General features: G+C 41.3%; 2 protein-coding genes across 3 annotated transcripts in view; both read left to right on the top strand.

The window, feature by feature from the left end:
• Nucleotides 1–5,964: 5,964 nt before the first annotated feature.
• On the top strand, nucleotides 5,965–14,550 carry gaa (alpha glucosidase). Of its 2 annotated transcripts, none has more exons than XM_046042310.1 (19): nucleotides 5,965–6,121; nucleotides 7,794–7,945; nucleotides 8,496–8,661; nucleotides 9,083–9,179; nucleotides 9,316–9,435; nucleotides 9,659–9,777; nucleotides 9,994–10,125; nucleotides 10,264–10,374; nucleotides 10,458–10,571; nucleotides 10,737–10,821; nucleotides 11,034–11,151; nucleotides 11,562–11,695; nucleotides 11,880–12,031; nucleotides 12,191–12,339; nucleotides 12,454–12,595; nucleotides 12,754–12,852; nucleotides 13,454–13,618; nucleotides 13,759–13,911; nucleotides 14,134–14,550. In XM_046042310.1, the coding sequence occupies exons 1-19, from the start codon at nucleotides 6,107–6,109 to the stop codon at nucleotides 14,197–14,199; spliced, it is 2,289 nt and encodes a 762-aa protein (XP_045898266.1). In that variant the 5' UTR covers nucleotides 5,965–6,106; the 3' UTR covers nucleotides 14,200–14,550. The 2 variants fall into 2 exon arrangements, with proteins under 2 accessions (XP_045898266.1, XP_045898257.1); XM_046042301.1 differs by lacking the exon at nucleotides 5,965–6,121 and adding an exon at nucleotides 6,181–7,177.
• Nucleotides 14,551–16,534: 1,984 nt separating this feature from the next.
• tbc1d16 (TBC1 domain family, member 16) overlaps nucleotides 16,535–17,650 on the top strand; it is an 18,675-nt gene continuing 17,559 nt past the window's right edge. Inside the window, exon 1 of the mRNA XM_046033116.1 lies at nucleotides 16,535–16,542. Within this exon, the coding sequence (XP_045889072.1) occupies nucleotides 16,535–16,542 (8 nt within the window). The remainder of the gene's footprint in view (nucleotides 16,543–17,650) is intronic.

Genomic DNA, 17,650 nt, shown 5'->3' with positions numbered 1-17,650 from the left:
TCAGTTCATCATGTAAATCAGGAAGAATGGCAGAGACCGGCGTGGAGGTGGCGTGTGGTGCTTAAGAAACCTTTCATCAAGCTTACCACTAGCCTGTGGTGTCTGCTCCTCCTGTGGCCAGTTGATGTTGAGCTTAGCCACGGCTCTAGTCACCACCTCCAGCAGCACGTCATAGTCGGGCGCCGCCAGATGACGCCGCCCCGACACCCGGAAGTTATCGTCCATTACGCTGAGCACGCCCGCCTCCTCGGAGTCGGATTGCTGCAGCGTCTCCGGATCCAAACCGCGAGCGGGAGAAGCTGAGAACGGGCTCCCGAACGAGGAAAGGAAGCGTCGGAGCCAGCGGATGAAGGTCGGGAAAAAGCCTCAGCCGTCCCGAAATCGATAGCTGCCCGGGCGTGCTCCATCCCCTAACATGAGACACACATCTCATGAGAATCTCCATCCGTGATGTACCGAGGGCAAGAAAAAACACACCTTCTGTACATCTGGTTGCCGGACATGCTGGTAGACTTCTTCAGGTAAGACACACTGCTTGTAGGACTGGAGCTTTCTTCAAACAACATACAGAGCGCCTGCTGAATAGAAAAAAGCTAATGATGAGTGTGTACAGGTGTGCTTTATACTCCTCCGGTTATTCCGTCACACCTTACCGTTCTAGCAACAAGCCAATAGGATTGGAGTGATTTCATTCACGTTCAGACCTGCTTCGCCTAGAGGCGTTCCCATAGTGTCGTAACCGACGCAGTTCGAGTTCCCTCGAAGGGGAACTGTCTTCAGTGCAAACTCTGATGACATACCATTGGACTAACCAAGTCTTTTTACTACGTGAGTTTTAGAATACACTGTCTATACATCCATACAACTTACAGTGAGGGAAAAAACTTATTTGATCCCCTGCTGATTTTGTACATTTGCCCATTGACAAAGAAATGATCAGTCTATAATTTTAATGGTAGGTTTATTTGAACAGTGAGAGACAGAATAACAACAAAAAAAATCTGAAAAACGGATGTCAAAAATGTTATAAATTGGTTAGCATTTTAATGAGTTAAAGAAGTATTTGTCCCCTCTGCAAAACACGACTTAGTACTTGGTGGCAAAATCATTGTTGGCAATCACAGATGTCAGATGTTTTTTGTAGTTGGCCACCAGGTTTGCACACATCTCAGGAGGGATGTTGTTCCACTCCTCTTTGCAGATCTTCTCCAAATCACTAAGGTTTTGAGGCTGACGTTTGGCAACTAGAACCTGTAGCTCACTCCACAGATTTTCTATGGGATTAAGGTCTGGAGACTGGCTTGGCCACTCCAGGACCTTAATGTGCTTCTTTTTGAGCCATTCCTTCGTTGTCTTGGTCGTGCGTTTTGGATCATTATCATGCTGGAATACCTATCCACGACCCATTTTCAATGCCCTTGCTGAGGGAAGGAGGTTCTCACCCAAGATTTGACGGTATATGGCTCCGTCCATCATCCCTTTGATGCGGCAAAGTTGTCCTGTCCCCTTAGCAGAAAAACACCCCAAAAGCATAATGTTTCCACCTCCATGTTTGACGGTGGGGATGGTGTTTTTGGGGACATAGGCAGCATTCCTCCTTCTCAAAACACGGCGAGTTGAGTTGATACCAAAAAGCTCGACAACGGTCTCATCTGACCACAACACTTTCACCCAGTTCTCTGAATCATTCAGATGTTCATTGGCAAATTTCAGACGGGCCTGTACATGTGCTTTCTTGAGCAGGGGGTCCTTGCAGGCGCTGCAGGATTTCAGTCCTTTACAGCGTATTGTGTTACTGTTTTCTTTGGGACTACAGTCCCAGCTAGTTTGAGATCATTGACAAGATCCTCCTGTGTAATTCTGGGCTGATTCCTCACTGTTCTCATGATCATTGCATGGAGCCCCAGACCAAGGGAGATTGACAGTTTGTTTTGTTGCTTTGTGTTTCTTCCATTTGTGAATAACCGCACCAACTGTTGTCACCTTCTCACCAAGCTGCTTGGCGATGGTCTTGTAGCCCATTCCAGCCTTGTGTAGGTCTACATTCTTGTCCTTGACATCCTTGGACAGCTCTTTGGTCTTGGCCATGGTGGAGAGTTTGGAATCAACAAATATGATTAGGAGCACTCCCTGTAAGAGTGTGCTCCTAATCTCAGCTCGTTACCTGTATAAAAGATACCTGGGGGCCAGAAATTGGGTCAAATACTTATTTCACTCGGTCTTCTTCCTCTTAAAATACGGTGTGAACATTTTAACTACTATTAAATTGTTTATGGACACATAGCAGTGACACATACACATCAGGACCCAAGTTTTTAAGGCCAAGAATGGTCACAGACAGGGGCAAACAAATGGCCCAGGAGTTTGTCCCTGGTCAGCCCACTCGCCAGTCAAAGCATTCTCTCTGGGTCTTTAGAGACCTTTATTCCTGCATTCTTGAGAATTTTATGCAAGTAGAGTACATAACTAAATGAGCCTTTAAAATAAATTTTAAAAACTAGAAACTTCTATCCTTGTCCTTGAGTACAATAAATGAAAAAATAAATAAGCCATATCATCATCAATCTTACCATAAACTGGTGCTTTGGGCTGTTCTTTGCCTGTTTTGCTATTGCCCTCATCTTGCCCTATTGCTGTCTGTCTCATGTTCACCATGTCAGCGCTAGTACTGGTGCTGCTGGCCAGTGGCGGGTAGAGTATAACCTACTCAAAATTACAAAATTTACTCAAGAAAAAGTACAATTACTCTATCTATAGGCTTATATATTTAAATATATATTTCATATGCTGTGCAACAGGTCATTTCCAGGGAATGCAATTGGCTTTGTTGGTTGATTATCTGCAATTTAGCTGTTTCTGCAGTTATTTTCCTTTTTCCTTATCAATACATATTCCATGAATGTATTGATAAGATCACTTTAAAATATCACACTTGCTGCCCAGCCTACTGTTGCTGCTTGTCTCTTTAATTGTGAACATGTACCCAACCAAACCACTTTCTTTGCAATAACACAGGTAGACAATACAATCTCATTATTCCAAAAGCATCTATGAACATAATCTTTAAAACGCAAAGAAGTATTGAGGCAGTAACACGGGAGCAGCTCCTTGTTGAATCATTTATGTGCCACCACATCGGGGTGTGTGGTCTGCATTAAACAGGAAGTTGATCCCAAAAAACAGGAGTTAATAGAAATGAAATAGGCTTCAGCTTGATTTCAATATAAGGGTAAAACATTTGATGACTAATATACTGTAGATTTAAATGATATGCAAAACATGTATGATGTGATAGTGTACCAAAATACAAATATTTTGTTAGGAAATTATGTTTACATTTTTTAAATTATGACATTTTTTTGCTGCCCCAAATTACCTAACGTGTTGTGGTAATTTGGGACAGCATGTTTCAGATATATTGGGACAGTGTTAAAAGGCTATTAAAATGAAATTTTTCACTAGTGTGGATTCATAAAACCAGATATACAGAGGGACCACTCATGTATGTCAACATAGAACCACAGAGATGTAACCTACAGGCAACTTTTAAGTAGATAGGGTAAGATGCTATTGCTAATGATGCTAATCCCCCACATTGTCTCTAGAAGGCCCTTGGTCAAATTAGCTTATTCCAACAATCTTCTGACAATGGTAAACAATCAAGCAAATGTTTAGTATGTTTAATGTGGTAGTGCTGTAACATATAGTATACAGTAATTAAGTCTAATCAAGAAGCAATGCTGATGCATGCAGGCGTTTGCTACTCACTTTGTTTAATATGTGGATTTATTCTTATGATAAATTTAAGGTCTGTTGCAGAATAGAACAACAAGAAACAGACATAAATAAAATAAACATGTTTGACAACATATTGGAGTCTTTAATGATTTTAACATCTTAGTCAAAAGTCTAGCCTGTTGACATTTGCTGATTTAACAATGAATTAAGCTATCACAAACAACTATAACAAATGATAGGCTAGATATCATGTAACTTTAGACATATGTGTTTAAATTTATTTTATTTTAGTTATGGTTAAGAAATAAGTTTAAAATCCTTTTTGAAATATGTCAATAGGTTTAATTGCACTAATAAAACTGTGTCCCAAATTACCAAACATGTTCGTGAAAATGAGTTTTGTGTCACTGAGACATGACTACTGGCAACGCGATACTTAGTAGATATCAGGGACTATGAGGGACAGCCCTGGTAGACGTCAGTTGCCAGATCTCGCGATAAACAAATTGGCCACTTTTACACGAGGGATACGTTACAGCCTTTCAGCGAGCAACTGACCTGTCTTCATTATTTATCTTCATTATTTGTTAACATGTGTAGGAACCGTGACATTTCAGCGGGTAACAGTAGCCTATAGAACGAGGCACGTTGTGGTTAGCTTAACATGCAAGTGTAACTTAACATTACTGTAACTCCATGAAAACGTTACCCACATGTTTCCTCGTGCCCTTAAAAACCCTTACATTGTATTATCTGAATTCAGAGGGGGTGAACATGAAACATGTGCAACCTTACCGATTATAATTTGTTATGAAAGCCACACATATATTTTACTCACTAGATCATTATGATATGAAAATAAGTTTTTTTACTTTATTTATTGCAAATTATCCAGCATACAGTCACAACAATAAACGTATATAAATAACGTCAGGGCTATGTGTAGACGTCTATTAGACGTCTTTTAACCGTGAACTTGCTTGCTGGGTTATGTCTGATGCGGAGTGTGTGATTGACAACTCAGTCGTAGTAAACCGCCTCGGCTATGAGCCAACTCTGATATCGCGGGAGAAAAGTGAGGGAAACAACATAGATTTTAAAATGTGGGGGGGGACATGAGGCGAGAAGACTTACAAGATTCCGTCATGGAGAAACGGAGTAAAGTAACTCTGTGTTTGACTTTTGAGGGAGATTTGCCCTAGAGGGTAGGCTATATTAAGATTATATAACCTATGTTAAGTGGTGAGTCCTTATTGAAGAGTTCCATTAAGGTGCGTCAGTTGTCAGGAATATTGACATGTGGCTGCAGTTTGTAGAGGAGTCAGAAGTTGTAGGAGGAATGTGAGGAGTGTGTCGTGAAAAGGAGCAGGAACAAGTAAAGTGCATTCACTGTGCGGGAAATCACCATGCGGGGTCAGCATGTCTGGAAAAATAAAACAAATAGCCTGTAGCTATACTGGTCCCAAGAAACAATGGCCACGCATCATACAGATGTCTTCTGAAGATTTATTTTATCGCAACTCTCTCCTTCGTCAGCAGACACCGTGAAAACTACAAGAAAATAAAAGACATACAGCTTAAAACATTCACCTCACATTCACTTTAAGGCCTTTCAAGCTAGTGTCCATTGATAAACAGGCCCAAACACATTAACACAAGCGAAATGCAATGAAATCATACAATATAACCAAACAAAAATATTGTCCACGTAAAGTACACCAACAAGTACCATACACCAAGGTAAACAAATGAAAGGCAATTACCGTGTGCGCCTCTTGAACCTAGTGCAGAATACGGTCATTTTGGAGCTTTATTTCGTTCCTCTGCATGCTCTGCTCTGCCTCCACATTGTCTCTTACCCATAATGCCATGGTTATGCCCTTATCTTAACTATGTTCATGTGACCCATTTCCCATTACTCTCTGTTGTTCGTTGAAATAAACCTTACATAAAAGCACAAAATTTTTAACAGTATTTAAAGACATTTTTGTGAATGTTACCCCTTTTAATGTTACCCCTTTTAACATCTTCACGTTTTTCCTATTTTTAAATGGCTGTATGAACTCAAATATTCATGAACTTCCACATACAAATATACAAAATAGACATTTCAATTAAACATGTCTTTGAGACAGTTACATAGCCTAAAAGTGAATAAAATCAGATCATCAGAAGAGGGTTTGTCATGCCGAAGCTATCGAGAGACTGCAAAGAAATGATGAACGGCCAGCAGTGCAAAAGGAACAGGAATGGGGATGAGCAGAACATGGTATGCATGGACAAGAAGCAATTTCTGGCATAATTGCTATGGTGTTTGATTGTGCTGTGGAAATTAAGAGCAAGTCAGAGAGGATGAAGACGGTGTGTGATGCTGACATTGCAGGTGAGCACTGTAAATTTATTGCACTGGGAAAACTAAATCATCCAGAAGGTGACGGTAATGCAACATTTTGGATGGCAACCGCCGTAAAACCACAAAGAAGAAGCACTTTTGTCCCAGTGTGCTTGCCCTAGTTTAATGTTCGACCGCACTTTGCCTTGTCTTAAGGAAGACGTTATGCAGTCTTCACTCAAATTCAGCTTATTCTGCTGCTTTGCAACACAACTATTTTTCTGTCACTGCTTGCACGTAATTTGTGTGGAGGGAAATGCTAAGAAATACCTCCGACCCTGAATAGCTTGATAGCTAACTGCTAACTAATTCAGCTGTCAATGACACTTGGGCAGTGAAACACGGTTCAGCGTGCACAAAATGAACAAACTGTGAGTGGCTATTGATTCTCCGTTAGCTATTTATTCACTACTGCGCTCTGTGAAACGTACAACGCACTCTGCTATTGAATATTTACACCATAAGAAGCACAAGGCGTGTGTAACGTTATCTCTGATGAGGGTAATGGGGCTGCTGTCTAACTTTACTGTAGCTGTGCTCCTCCTCGCCTCTGCTTTGACAGTATGTTTGTACATCGACCACTTGTTCATGAACCATGAAAACAGACTTGTTAGATCAGTCTATGCTAAGCAACACAAAACTACAGCACACGAAAGACTTGTTAATAATAATCCAGCAAAACCACAGAACAATTCAGTGGAGACCAAAGGAGGCCACCCAGAAAGCTCCCATGAGACTGACATTTCCAGAGACAGTAAATGTATCATGGCCCCAGACAGTCGGTTTGACTGTGGCAGGGACAGGGTTCTCAGCCAGACAGAGTGTGAAGAGAGGGGATGCTGCTACGTCCCTCTGCCTGACTCTGCAGGACCACCTTGGTGCTTCTACCCCAGTTTGTACCCTGGCTATAAAATGGGTCCCTTCACACCCACCACGCGAGGCCAGGCTGCCACCCTGACTCGTGCCACCCCCTCCTATCTCCCCAGAGATATCTCTATGCTACACATAGAAGTCATAGAAGAGACTGCAGGCTGCTTACACCTCACTGTGAGTACGCAATACTCATACTCAAAAATTTTTCCCTCTGCAACCATTTAAAAAGACACAATGAAAGAAATATAGAGGGTCCTTTTAAGCTCCCTGTTGATTTGCATGGTAAGTATAGATTACTGTAATGTAGTTGTGGAATAAATTATACCATGCCCATCAAGATTTCAAAACATTCAGGAGGAAAACCGATTGTGTGATTGTGTTATATTGCACATACTCATTTACACTGAAATATTAAGGTGTACAGATGATCAAACATTGGAATGGTTGTTTATTTTTGTTCAGTTTACTTTGATTCAAAAGCCTGTGAAACAAAAAGTAGACACATTTCTTCAGTATTACGTAGTAAATGTCTTTTTCAGTGATTTATAATTTTGTTGTAGACAATTAGATTTGAAGATCTGATTGTGAAAGAGTTGATTTTTGGTATTTTCTGCCTCTTTTTGTAGTATTGTTTGAAAATATATAGGCGACACTCCGAATCTGGTTTATAGGAATTTGTGGTGTTTTTGAAGCCCATGTGGGCTGAGCATAGTTGTGTGACTGACTAAAAAAACTTAATTAATTCGTTCATATGTATGAATCTGTAAACAGATATGTGTTTTCTCTCAAGTTAAAGGACCCAACATTTCAGCGGTATGAAGTTGAGCTCCCAGCTGGTGTTCATCAGAGCAGAGCTGATACCCAAGATGCCTTCTACACCACCGAATACCGGTCTGACCCGTTTGGCTTCATAGTGCGGCGAAAATCCAATGGCAGGGTGATGTGAGTGGTTCTGTTCAGTTTAAATCTGTGTACATTATATAGATGACATCATAGTAACGTTTGTAAAGCCTTACCTGCTACGTCAATTATGATCAGTGACTTACTTACTCATACTCAGTCAGCTTGTGCCTGTTCCCACTGTTATAGTCCCATTTTCTGCAGTTCTACAGTTAAGTCATTAATTTATTTTTTCTCCTTATATTTATTCATGTGTATATTTTATTGGGTTTGTGGTATTTATGTATTTATTTATATGCAGTACATTTTTACAATAACATAATGTAATCCAACACAACAGCTCAGTTATAAATTCTACCTTTACAAAGGTATATAATATTCAGTTTGATTTACACTGTCAAGGAGATATTTATCCAACTAAATGTTTTATATTTAGGTTGTTGCATAATTAACACTTCCCTGAAAGGCCATAAGAAGCTTCATAAAGGAAGAATATTATCTCTCTCTTAAGTCTGTGTGAAATGACCGATTTGCTTAATCATGATCCTCATGTAATGCATGTTTGTTTGTTTCCTGTGTCCTGCCTGTCCAGTATGAATACCACCGTTGCTCCTCTGCTGTTTGCTGACCAGTACCTGCAGCTATCCACCACACTGGCCTCTTCCCTTGTGTCTGGGCTTGGGGAGCATTACACCTCCCTCCTTCTGGACCTTAACTGGACAACACTGACTCTCTGGAACAGAGACATGGCGCCTCATGTGAGTCTGTTGCTTTGGCTCTCAACCTGAGGGAAGGGACCCCTCAAGAGGTCACAAGAAAAATCTGAAGGGTCAAGATATAATATATTCCTCCTGCGCACATTGTTTTAACAAATCTTTTTCTAATATCTGTGAGTGGATAGTTTAACCCCTTGTAGTTACAAAAACCTGAATGAAACAAAACTTAGAAGAAACTTAAAATCAGACAAGAAATATCAAACTCAAAGACATATAATCTTTGACAAGGGGTTGCAAGCTGTCATTTCATCGCTCTAAAGGGCCAAAAGCCTTGTTCTATGGAACATGTCAGTGATAGCCATTATGCAAAACACAACCATCCCCTCCTTTTAATTTATAGCATCAAGCTGCCGTCTGCAGAACAGTCCTTGTTAAGCGGGGAATGTTGACTCTGTTTCTACAGGCTGATGCTAACCTCTATGGCTCCCACCCATTCTACATAATACAGGAGGAGGATGGCTTGGCACACGGAGTTTTCCTTCTCAACAGCAATGCAATCGGTACCGAGCTATCTCTTCAAATAAAACACACGCAACAGGCCGCTGCCATTTCTTTTGCCTTCACCTTCTATGCAGAATTATTGTTTGTAGCATATGAGAATGTTATTGCTAAATATCTTTCCAAATGTCTCTGTAGAGGTGATGTTGCAACCGACCCCCGCTCTCACCTGGGTGGCTATCGGTGGAATCCTGGACCTGTACGTTTTCTTAGGTCCTGACCCTCAAAGTGTTACACGACAGTACCTCCAGGTCATTGGTACGTCTCTTCAGTGTTGGCGCTCAGTAACACATCTCCAGGTAGAGGGAGCAACAAGCGTACAGTTTATACATGTCAGCAAGTGAAAGGTGTAGTTTCTAAGTGGAATAACTGTTACAGAATGTCACTATGTATACTGTAAATTTAAGTGTGTTTATGTGTATGTATGTGTTTTTAGTGGATGTGTTTATGTGATTCCCTGTTGTCATTTATCTGTCCCCAGGCTATCCTATGATGCCTCCCTATTGGTCACTGGGCTTTCATCTGTGTCGCTGGGGTTACACAACCTCAAATACAACCCGGCATGTGGCACAATGCATGCACAATGCAAAATTTCCCATGGTAAATTAAGTATTCACAAAGCTCTTCACAGGATATTTTTCCTATGTATGTGCATTTTTAATGTTCACATTTTACGATAATCAGAAAGGTTTTTGTGAATTTACACTTAGGAACAAATGATCATTAGCTCTGGACAATGCTGACTTCCATTCAGACTCCTCTTTAAATCACTTTGTTTTCTGAGATCATTTTGTGTTTTGTGTTTTTCATCACCAGGATGTGCAGTGGAATGATCTGGACTATGCAAATAAGCGCAGGGTATTCACCTTTGACCCCTGGCGATTCGGGGACCTCCCAGTTCTGGTGGAGGAGTTCCATAAGACAGGCATGAAGTACATCCTTATCCTGGTGTGACATCTTTCAGTTTAAAAGACCTCAAAATTGGTTAGAGTTGTGTGTTCTCTAGATGAGCAGATGTAGTTTTCCAGTAGACGGCAGCAAAACTTTCCTAAATTGTGACTAAGTCATATTCTCCTGGTTTCAAAGGACCCAGGGATTAGCAGCACCAGCCCTCCTGGAACTTACTCTCCCTTTGATGATGGACTGAAACGAGATGTCTTCATTAAAAATGCTACAGGACACATCCTGATAGGGCAGGTAAGACTTTTTCTTGGAGTGTATTCTTTTTTGTCCCATTGTGAAGTGTGTATGGCATGCATATTCCCATACTGTGTGTGTAGGTTTGGCCCGGCCCAACAGCCTTCCCCGACTTCACCAACCCAGAGACCAGACGCTGGTGGGAGGACTGCATCAGAGATTTTCATTCTAAAGTTCCTGTGGATGGTCTGTGGATTGTGAGTATCTACACACGCAGATAGCACAGGTTATTTAGCCTCGTATGACTTGTCAGGTATGTTAGGTTTTCAGTTCTGAAACATGTCCGTGGTTTTGAGGTTGTGTGTTTTGTTTGCTGACAATCACATAATTTATCCTGTGGTTTTCTCCCATGCTCCACCAAGGATATGAATGAACCAGCCAGTTTTGTGCAGGGCTCAGTGGAGGGCTGTCCTGACAGTGATCTTGAGAACCCGCCTTACACACCCAGTAAGTGTACTTCACATCAGTGTTGCACGTTATCAGAATCTAAAGGCATACAAACATTACTGGTGTTACATTGATAGTCAGTTCATATATTAAAGTATATAAATGGATATTGTATAAGATGCCATGTAAACTACTATAAATACACAACTAATCTGTTCATGGCTACATTATGTTGTAGTAAGTAGTAGCTTGTGTGTCTCTCTTACAAACAGGGGTGGTTGGAGGCCAGCTGAACTCAGGAACTCTTTGTATGTCAGCTCAGCAGAAGCTGTCCACTCACTACAACCTGCACAACATGTACGGACTGACAGAAGCCTATGCGACACACAGGTTAGCAATAAGCAATAAGTGGCCGTTGTATGCAAGCTGTCAGCTTTATGGGATAGTGATAATAAGACACCACTGTAACAAAAAACAACGTCTGATCTTTTGACATCAGTTGATGTCATAAATGTTTTTACAACCTTAAAACCTTATCTTAGCTCAAAAGTAGGTCAACAGTGTGTCACATAAACAGCTCTTGTGTGGTTACAAGTGTATGATTATTTTAATATTCCAAAAATAGACTTTCTCAAACAATTTTTTGTTGAACATAGTAACAAGTTATTATAACAATCATAATACATTTTATTTATATTGTGCTTTAAAAGGTACTGAAATTCTTTGTTGTTGTTCTTTGGCTTTTGTTAATTGTTATGTATGTACACTGTATTCATCCTGGGGTTGGCCACCATCCTTAGCGCTCTTATGAAGGTGCGAGGAAAGAGACCCTTCGTCCTCTCTCGCTCCTCCTACCCTGGCATCGGCCGATTCTCTGGAGTTTGGACAGGAGACGTCAGGAGCACCTGGGAGCAGCTACGATACTCCATCCCTGGTGAGGAGATGTACTCTCTGAAAGGCCATGATACTGTGTTGTTGTTATGTTCATTTTCACAGATATTTGACTGCATGTGATTCTGTACGTGATAGAATAAAGGTTCAACCAAACCATGAGAAAGTTTTTTGTAAAAACTTTTTTGAAGATTTTGACTGACCTTTTGCACCCTCCACCCCTTCAGCGGTACTGCAGTTCAGCCTGTTCGGGGTGCCCCTTGTGGGGGCGGACATCTGTGGCTTTGGAGGCAACACCACCGAGGAGTTGTGTGTGCGATGGATGCAGCTCGGGGCCTTCTACCCATTTATGAGAAACCACAATGACAAGCCGAATGCTGTGAGACACTGTATTTTTTTTTTTTTTAGGGCGTAGGTGGTCTACTCTACCGTGTATGGTTTTTCCACTGCGTCTAGAGCAGTCCATCTGTTTCATGCATTATGAATAGAGGTAACTCTATATCTTCTCATTGTCTGTGTGTTTCTATGTGTCCCGCAGCCTCAGGAGCCCTATATCTTTGGGCAGAAGGCCCAGGCAGCCATGCGGAGTGCACTGAACCTTCGTTACTCCCTTCTCCCGTTCCTCTACACACTCTTCCATCATGCACACACTTCAGCTGACACTGTGGCCAGGCCTCTCTTCATGGAGTATGTGTCCTGTCCTCTGCATCATTTATTGTCCTACATAAATTAAATGATTAAGACCACATGGTACACTTTCCATAACATCATATTTTTCTGCTCCCTATGCATTCCTCTTAGGTTTCCCACTGACCCTAACTCACAGTCCATAGACCGACAGTTCCTGTGGGGGAGTTCACTTCTTATTAGCCCAGTCTTAGAGCAAGGGGCAGTAGAGCTGGCCGCTTACCTGCCCCCTGGCACTTGGTATAGCCTGCATAATGTGAGTCACTCAGCCCTATCCAGCTTTCTGTCTCTCACAATACCACCACTAAGGCTCAGTCCATTTGTGTTTGTCTACTATTAAAAGCCAACATGTTCGAGGCGTTCTGTGGTAACACATGACTGAAGTGTTCACCTGTTTCCCTTTGGGGTCTCTAGGGTCAGCCTTTCTACAGTAAGGGTCAGTACCTGCTCCTGCCAGCCCCTCTGGACACCATCAACGTACACGTGCGAGAGGGACACATTATCCCCCGGCAGGTGGGTGTCCACTCTGGAAAAAACTGCCAATATGCAACTCATCTGCTGAGCTGAGTACTTTATGAATAATGTTTGGTTTAGTTGGTGACAAAATGTGTTTGATCAATTATTAATAAAATATTTGAGGATAGAAAATCCCACAATACATAATTGAGATAGCTACAACATTTCTACTTCTGTTTAGCTGAATTATGTAGCAAGCAGTGACTTGTAACTTTTCACTTAAATAATAGTCACTTCACATTGTTAGGCTTTGTTTGATAATTGATACAGTTCCTTGGCAGAAGATTAAAATTTTGTTAATATATATTATTGATTAATTTCTAAGGGGCTTAACTTAACAATCATTTATTTTAGCCACTGTTCATTAATTGTTTTGTTCAGTGGAAGAAAATCGTTTTCCAATGGACATTTGCAATTTTGTAAACACAGTTAGTTCAGTAATATGGCTATGACATGGACATTGCATCAGGTTGTGTTGAGCTAGAACTATCATGACATCCTGACTGATGTCTTAAAAGCTTAAAACTAGCTGAAAGTCAGAAAAGTGTGTTTTGTATCGTTTCATGGTGTTTTCTTTGATCTGCCTTTTCTTGTGAAGGAGCCCGCTTTGACAACCACAGCCTCACGCAGAAACCCTTTGTTCTTGACGGTGGCACTGTCAGCAGGAGGCTGGGCCCGGGGCCACTTGTTCTGGGATGACGGGGACAGTCTTGACACCTTTGAAATGGGAAATTACTGTTACATTATCTTCATTGCTGGACAGGTAGAGTAAGAGACTGGTGATATTTGCATTGGGAAAGCTGATGAGGCAGTGTTTTGCATTGAACGCACCACTACTTAAAGTTTCTTGATCTCAATTATGTTTAAATGCTTAAAAACCTTCTACTCTACCTCCCACTTCAGTCTCAGGTGGTGAGTGATCCTCTCAGGCTGAATGGGGCCCTGGACGGTCTGGTACTGGGAGGGCTGCAAGTGTTCGGGGTGCCGTCACCACCTCTATATGTATTAGCCAATGGGGACAAAGTCAGGGATTTCACGTACCGCACTGACACCAAGGTGAGTTCTGTGTTACTCAACACTATTTTCTTTGGTGTTTGATAATGTCATTCTGCAGGTAAGTGTCTGTATGTTTCATCCTGTTCATGTATTTATTTTCCATGTTTGTCCTACTTTTTTCCTTGTTATGTCTACTGTTTCCACCTCTACTATATCAGGTCTTTGTGCAAAAATTAAGCCATTCTGTCAGTCGAAACTCTCTGTGTCTTTCTCTTGCCCCAGGTTTTGACAGTGACCAGCCTGGCCTTGCCCATGTCAGAGGTGTTTACAGTGCAGTGGGCTTTCTGATGCACTGAACACTGAATCCCAGAAACCCTTGCATTTTTCACTGCTGCCAAAAACACCAGCTGATTTCCTTGAGCCGTCCCAACAATCCTTCGTGATGCACCTCACGCTTGCTCTGCCCTTTTTGTCGAAATTGGAAATTAGTACCTTATAAGGAGCAGGTTTTTTAAAATGTGATGAGATTGTTTGATCTCATCCCATTTTAAAAATCATTTTGATGTGTCAGGTTTTCTTGCTAATTGTTGCTGCTAACTGCTACACTGAATCAAGACACCTGTTTATATTTCTTTGTATTTTTTAAACATGTTTATATATTTGTTACTGAAGAGCATTACAAATAAAAATGAGACTGATGAGAAGATGCATTTGTCTGCAGCACTGCATTTAAAGCAATTGTCAGAAGGTTTAACTTGCTTATTGGTGAGTCACCTATAATGTGTATTTACTTTAATCTAAAATGAAGTTTTATTATTCAAATGTATGCCATTACTTTTTATCAAAATAATAGTTTTGCAACATTAAGATGTTACAAGGCAACAAACTCATAGCCAATCCATCACATATTGGGTAATCAGGATACTGCTGCTATATGAGCTTCAGTTATATGGCTTTTAGTGGGTGAACTTATAAACTTTTACATTTACCTGTACCACCATCATTGTACAGTATATAATGAATAAATACGTGAATGATTAATCATATCCCCAAATTTACAACTAATGTAAAATTCTAATGTATACGCTGTAGGCAGTTAATTGCGTGTTATTTATGCTGTGTGAGGAGATGCTCTGGTCCTGATGATGGACCAACTGCTTTTGCCAGTGACCTTTAAAACGTCACTTATGATGTAAAAGGGTAAAACCGTTAAGGTAGGCTGGGTCGGATGATGACTTTGATTACTGTAAAATATATTTGTCTATATTTTAAAGTGCAGTCGCGCCCTAAGGATCCTCCGCGTTTTCAATCAGAAATCTAACATTCCCGGTTTGCATGTTTGTATGGAATAAAAAGCATTTGACATTCCGGAAGCAGCGAAATTTGGGGGATTGGTCTAGGGCTGTTACGTCAAGTTAGACACCCATGATGCATAATTATAGGAAAGAAGATAAGTTTAGCGTACAAATTAAAGCGCCAGCACCGTATCCTTCAAATTTAGGTTTTACTTTGAAAGTTGCAACCGGAAGTGTAGTTTTATTGCCTTAGAAATAGCAGCAGTCAAACGTGTGGTGTCACTGTCGGAAAACACAGGGATACAAACAAGACTTACAAGCCCGTAACAGCTGAGCTAAATCTGGGAGAAAGGCGGTGAAAACGACGCCGGTACATGCTGCTCGGTCCTCGTCTGCCCGCTGAGATGGATGTCCGACATGGCCTGTAGACTTCTGCGGCGGGACTGAAGGTGAGCCGCTTGGCCCCCGTTTCTCTCTACATGCTGCTTGCTATTCATTCATTTCTGCTGCTGGAACAGGTGTATGCCAACAGCCAAGAAGGACACATTCCCCCGGTACGTGCGAATAATGTGACATTGTGTCTTTTGTAGCGTACTGCCGCTGTCGGATACAACAAACTTTAAAGTTGCCTGGAAATGTAGACGCCGTGAAATGTAACCAGCAAAAGGATTTCGGCCATGGTCTCGGAAGCTAAACTAAAATATTTATACCCTAGATGGTAAAGAGAGTTGCTGCTCGGGCAGAAACACACACACACAAACCCGTATATTAGCATGTGGAAATAGTGCTGTGGTGGCAAAAGCCGTGTCCCATCCTCCCCTCTCCTCCTGTCAGGCGGATGCAGAGTGTGAGAGCCGATGGAGCCCCCGACATTGTGACACGCCTCTGCTACACTGTCTGCTATGTTACTATACTGACATATTTCCAGGACTGGGAAAGACCTTAAATTAGTCTTTTTTTTCTAAATTAAAGCTGGATAATATTTTAGCCACTGAATGGGGCTCTCACAAACGCCAACAGTCACATGACCCCACACACACACACACACACACACACACACACACACACACACACACACACACACACACACACACACACACATACATACATATTACCCTGACCCTATAATACAGTTCAGTACACCATTTTTTCAAAAACAGACTGTGTGAAACTTTAAATTTTCCATTCATGGTGGCACCCATTAAGAGAGGAGGTGATCCAACTCTATGGGGATATTTTTTTTCAGGCTGTACTTCGTGCTGCTTTTGTATTGGATTGCATTGCTGTGTTTAAAACACAGATCTACCTGGCTGAAGCAGGATTCTTTAGGTGAATACAGATATTTGAGGGTTTAAAAAATGTGGTCAATCATATATTGGGTGATCTCTATGTACAGGTACCATAAACAACCAGTTTTAACAAGGATCCTTTACACTTCGTTATTAAAGAACTCTGTCCATATGAGAAAGAAAAAAATAATTGTAAAAGTTAGAGCACTCAATGTGTGTGTGTGTAAAAGTTAGAGCACTCAATGTGTGTGTGTGTGTGTGTGTGTGTGTGTGTTATTTTTAACCTCCTGTTCAGATATGTGTAGGTTAAATTTTAGGGCACACAGTGTATTACTTTATAACACTTTCTGTGAACGATAAATATGTGATGTGTGCTTTATGTATCTCCAGGTGTAGCAAATCCTTAAATGTGTACACACACTCCCACTGAGTCACCCATAATGGGTCCTTATAACTTACCCAGCCTTTGCAGTCCACAAGAACCTTGCTTTTCAGGCTTCTTTGTGGCTTTTCAGCTGCCCCAGGCATGTTAGTATACAGCGCAGACACGGTTTCACTATTCGCTCCTCTATAGTGTCAGACTGACAACTTAATTAGCAATGTGGCCCAGAGGTGAGAAGCTGAGCTCCTGGAAGTTTGTGGCTTCTATAGTCGCAGCTAAATGTCCATGGTGTACAGGTGTTGGTCATATAATTAGAATATCATAATGTATACATTCATTCCACACAGACTGATATATTTCAAGTATTCATTCCTTTTAATTTTGATGATTATAACTGACAACTAAGGAAAACCCCAAAATCAGTATCTCAGAAAATTAGATTACTACTTAAGACCAATACAAAAAAAAGGATTTTTAGAAATGTTGGCCAACTGAAAAGTATGAAGATGAAAAGTATGAGCATGTACAGCACTCAATACTTAGATGGGGCTCCTTTTGCCTGAATTACTGCAGCAATGCGGCGTGGCATGGAGTTGATCAGTCTGTGGCACTACTCAGGTGTTATGAGAGCCCAGGTTGCTCTGATAGTGGCCTTCAGCTCTTCTGCATTGTTGGGTCTGGCGTATCGCATCTTCCTCTTCACAATACCCCATAGATTTTCTATAGGGTTAAGGTCAGGCGAGTTTGCTGGCCAATTAAGAACAGGGATACCATGGTCCTTAAACCAGGTACTGGTAGCTTTGGCACTGTGTGCAGGTGCCAAGTCCTGTTGG

Source organism: Micropterus dolomieu, linkage group LG02 (assembly GCF_021292245.1).
Source record: "Micropterus dolomieu isolate WLL.071019.BEF.003 ecotype Adirondacks linkage group LG02, ASM2129224v1, whole genome shotgun sequence".
NCBI classification, from domain to species: domain Eukaryota; kingdom Metazoa; phylum Chordata; class Actinopteri; order Centrarchiformes; family Centrarchidae; genus Micropterus; species Micropterus dolomieu.
This window is presented reverse-complemented; position numbering and strand designations above follow the sequence as displayed.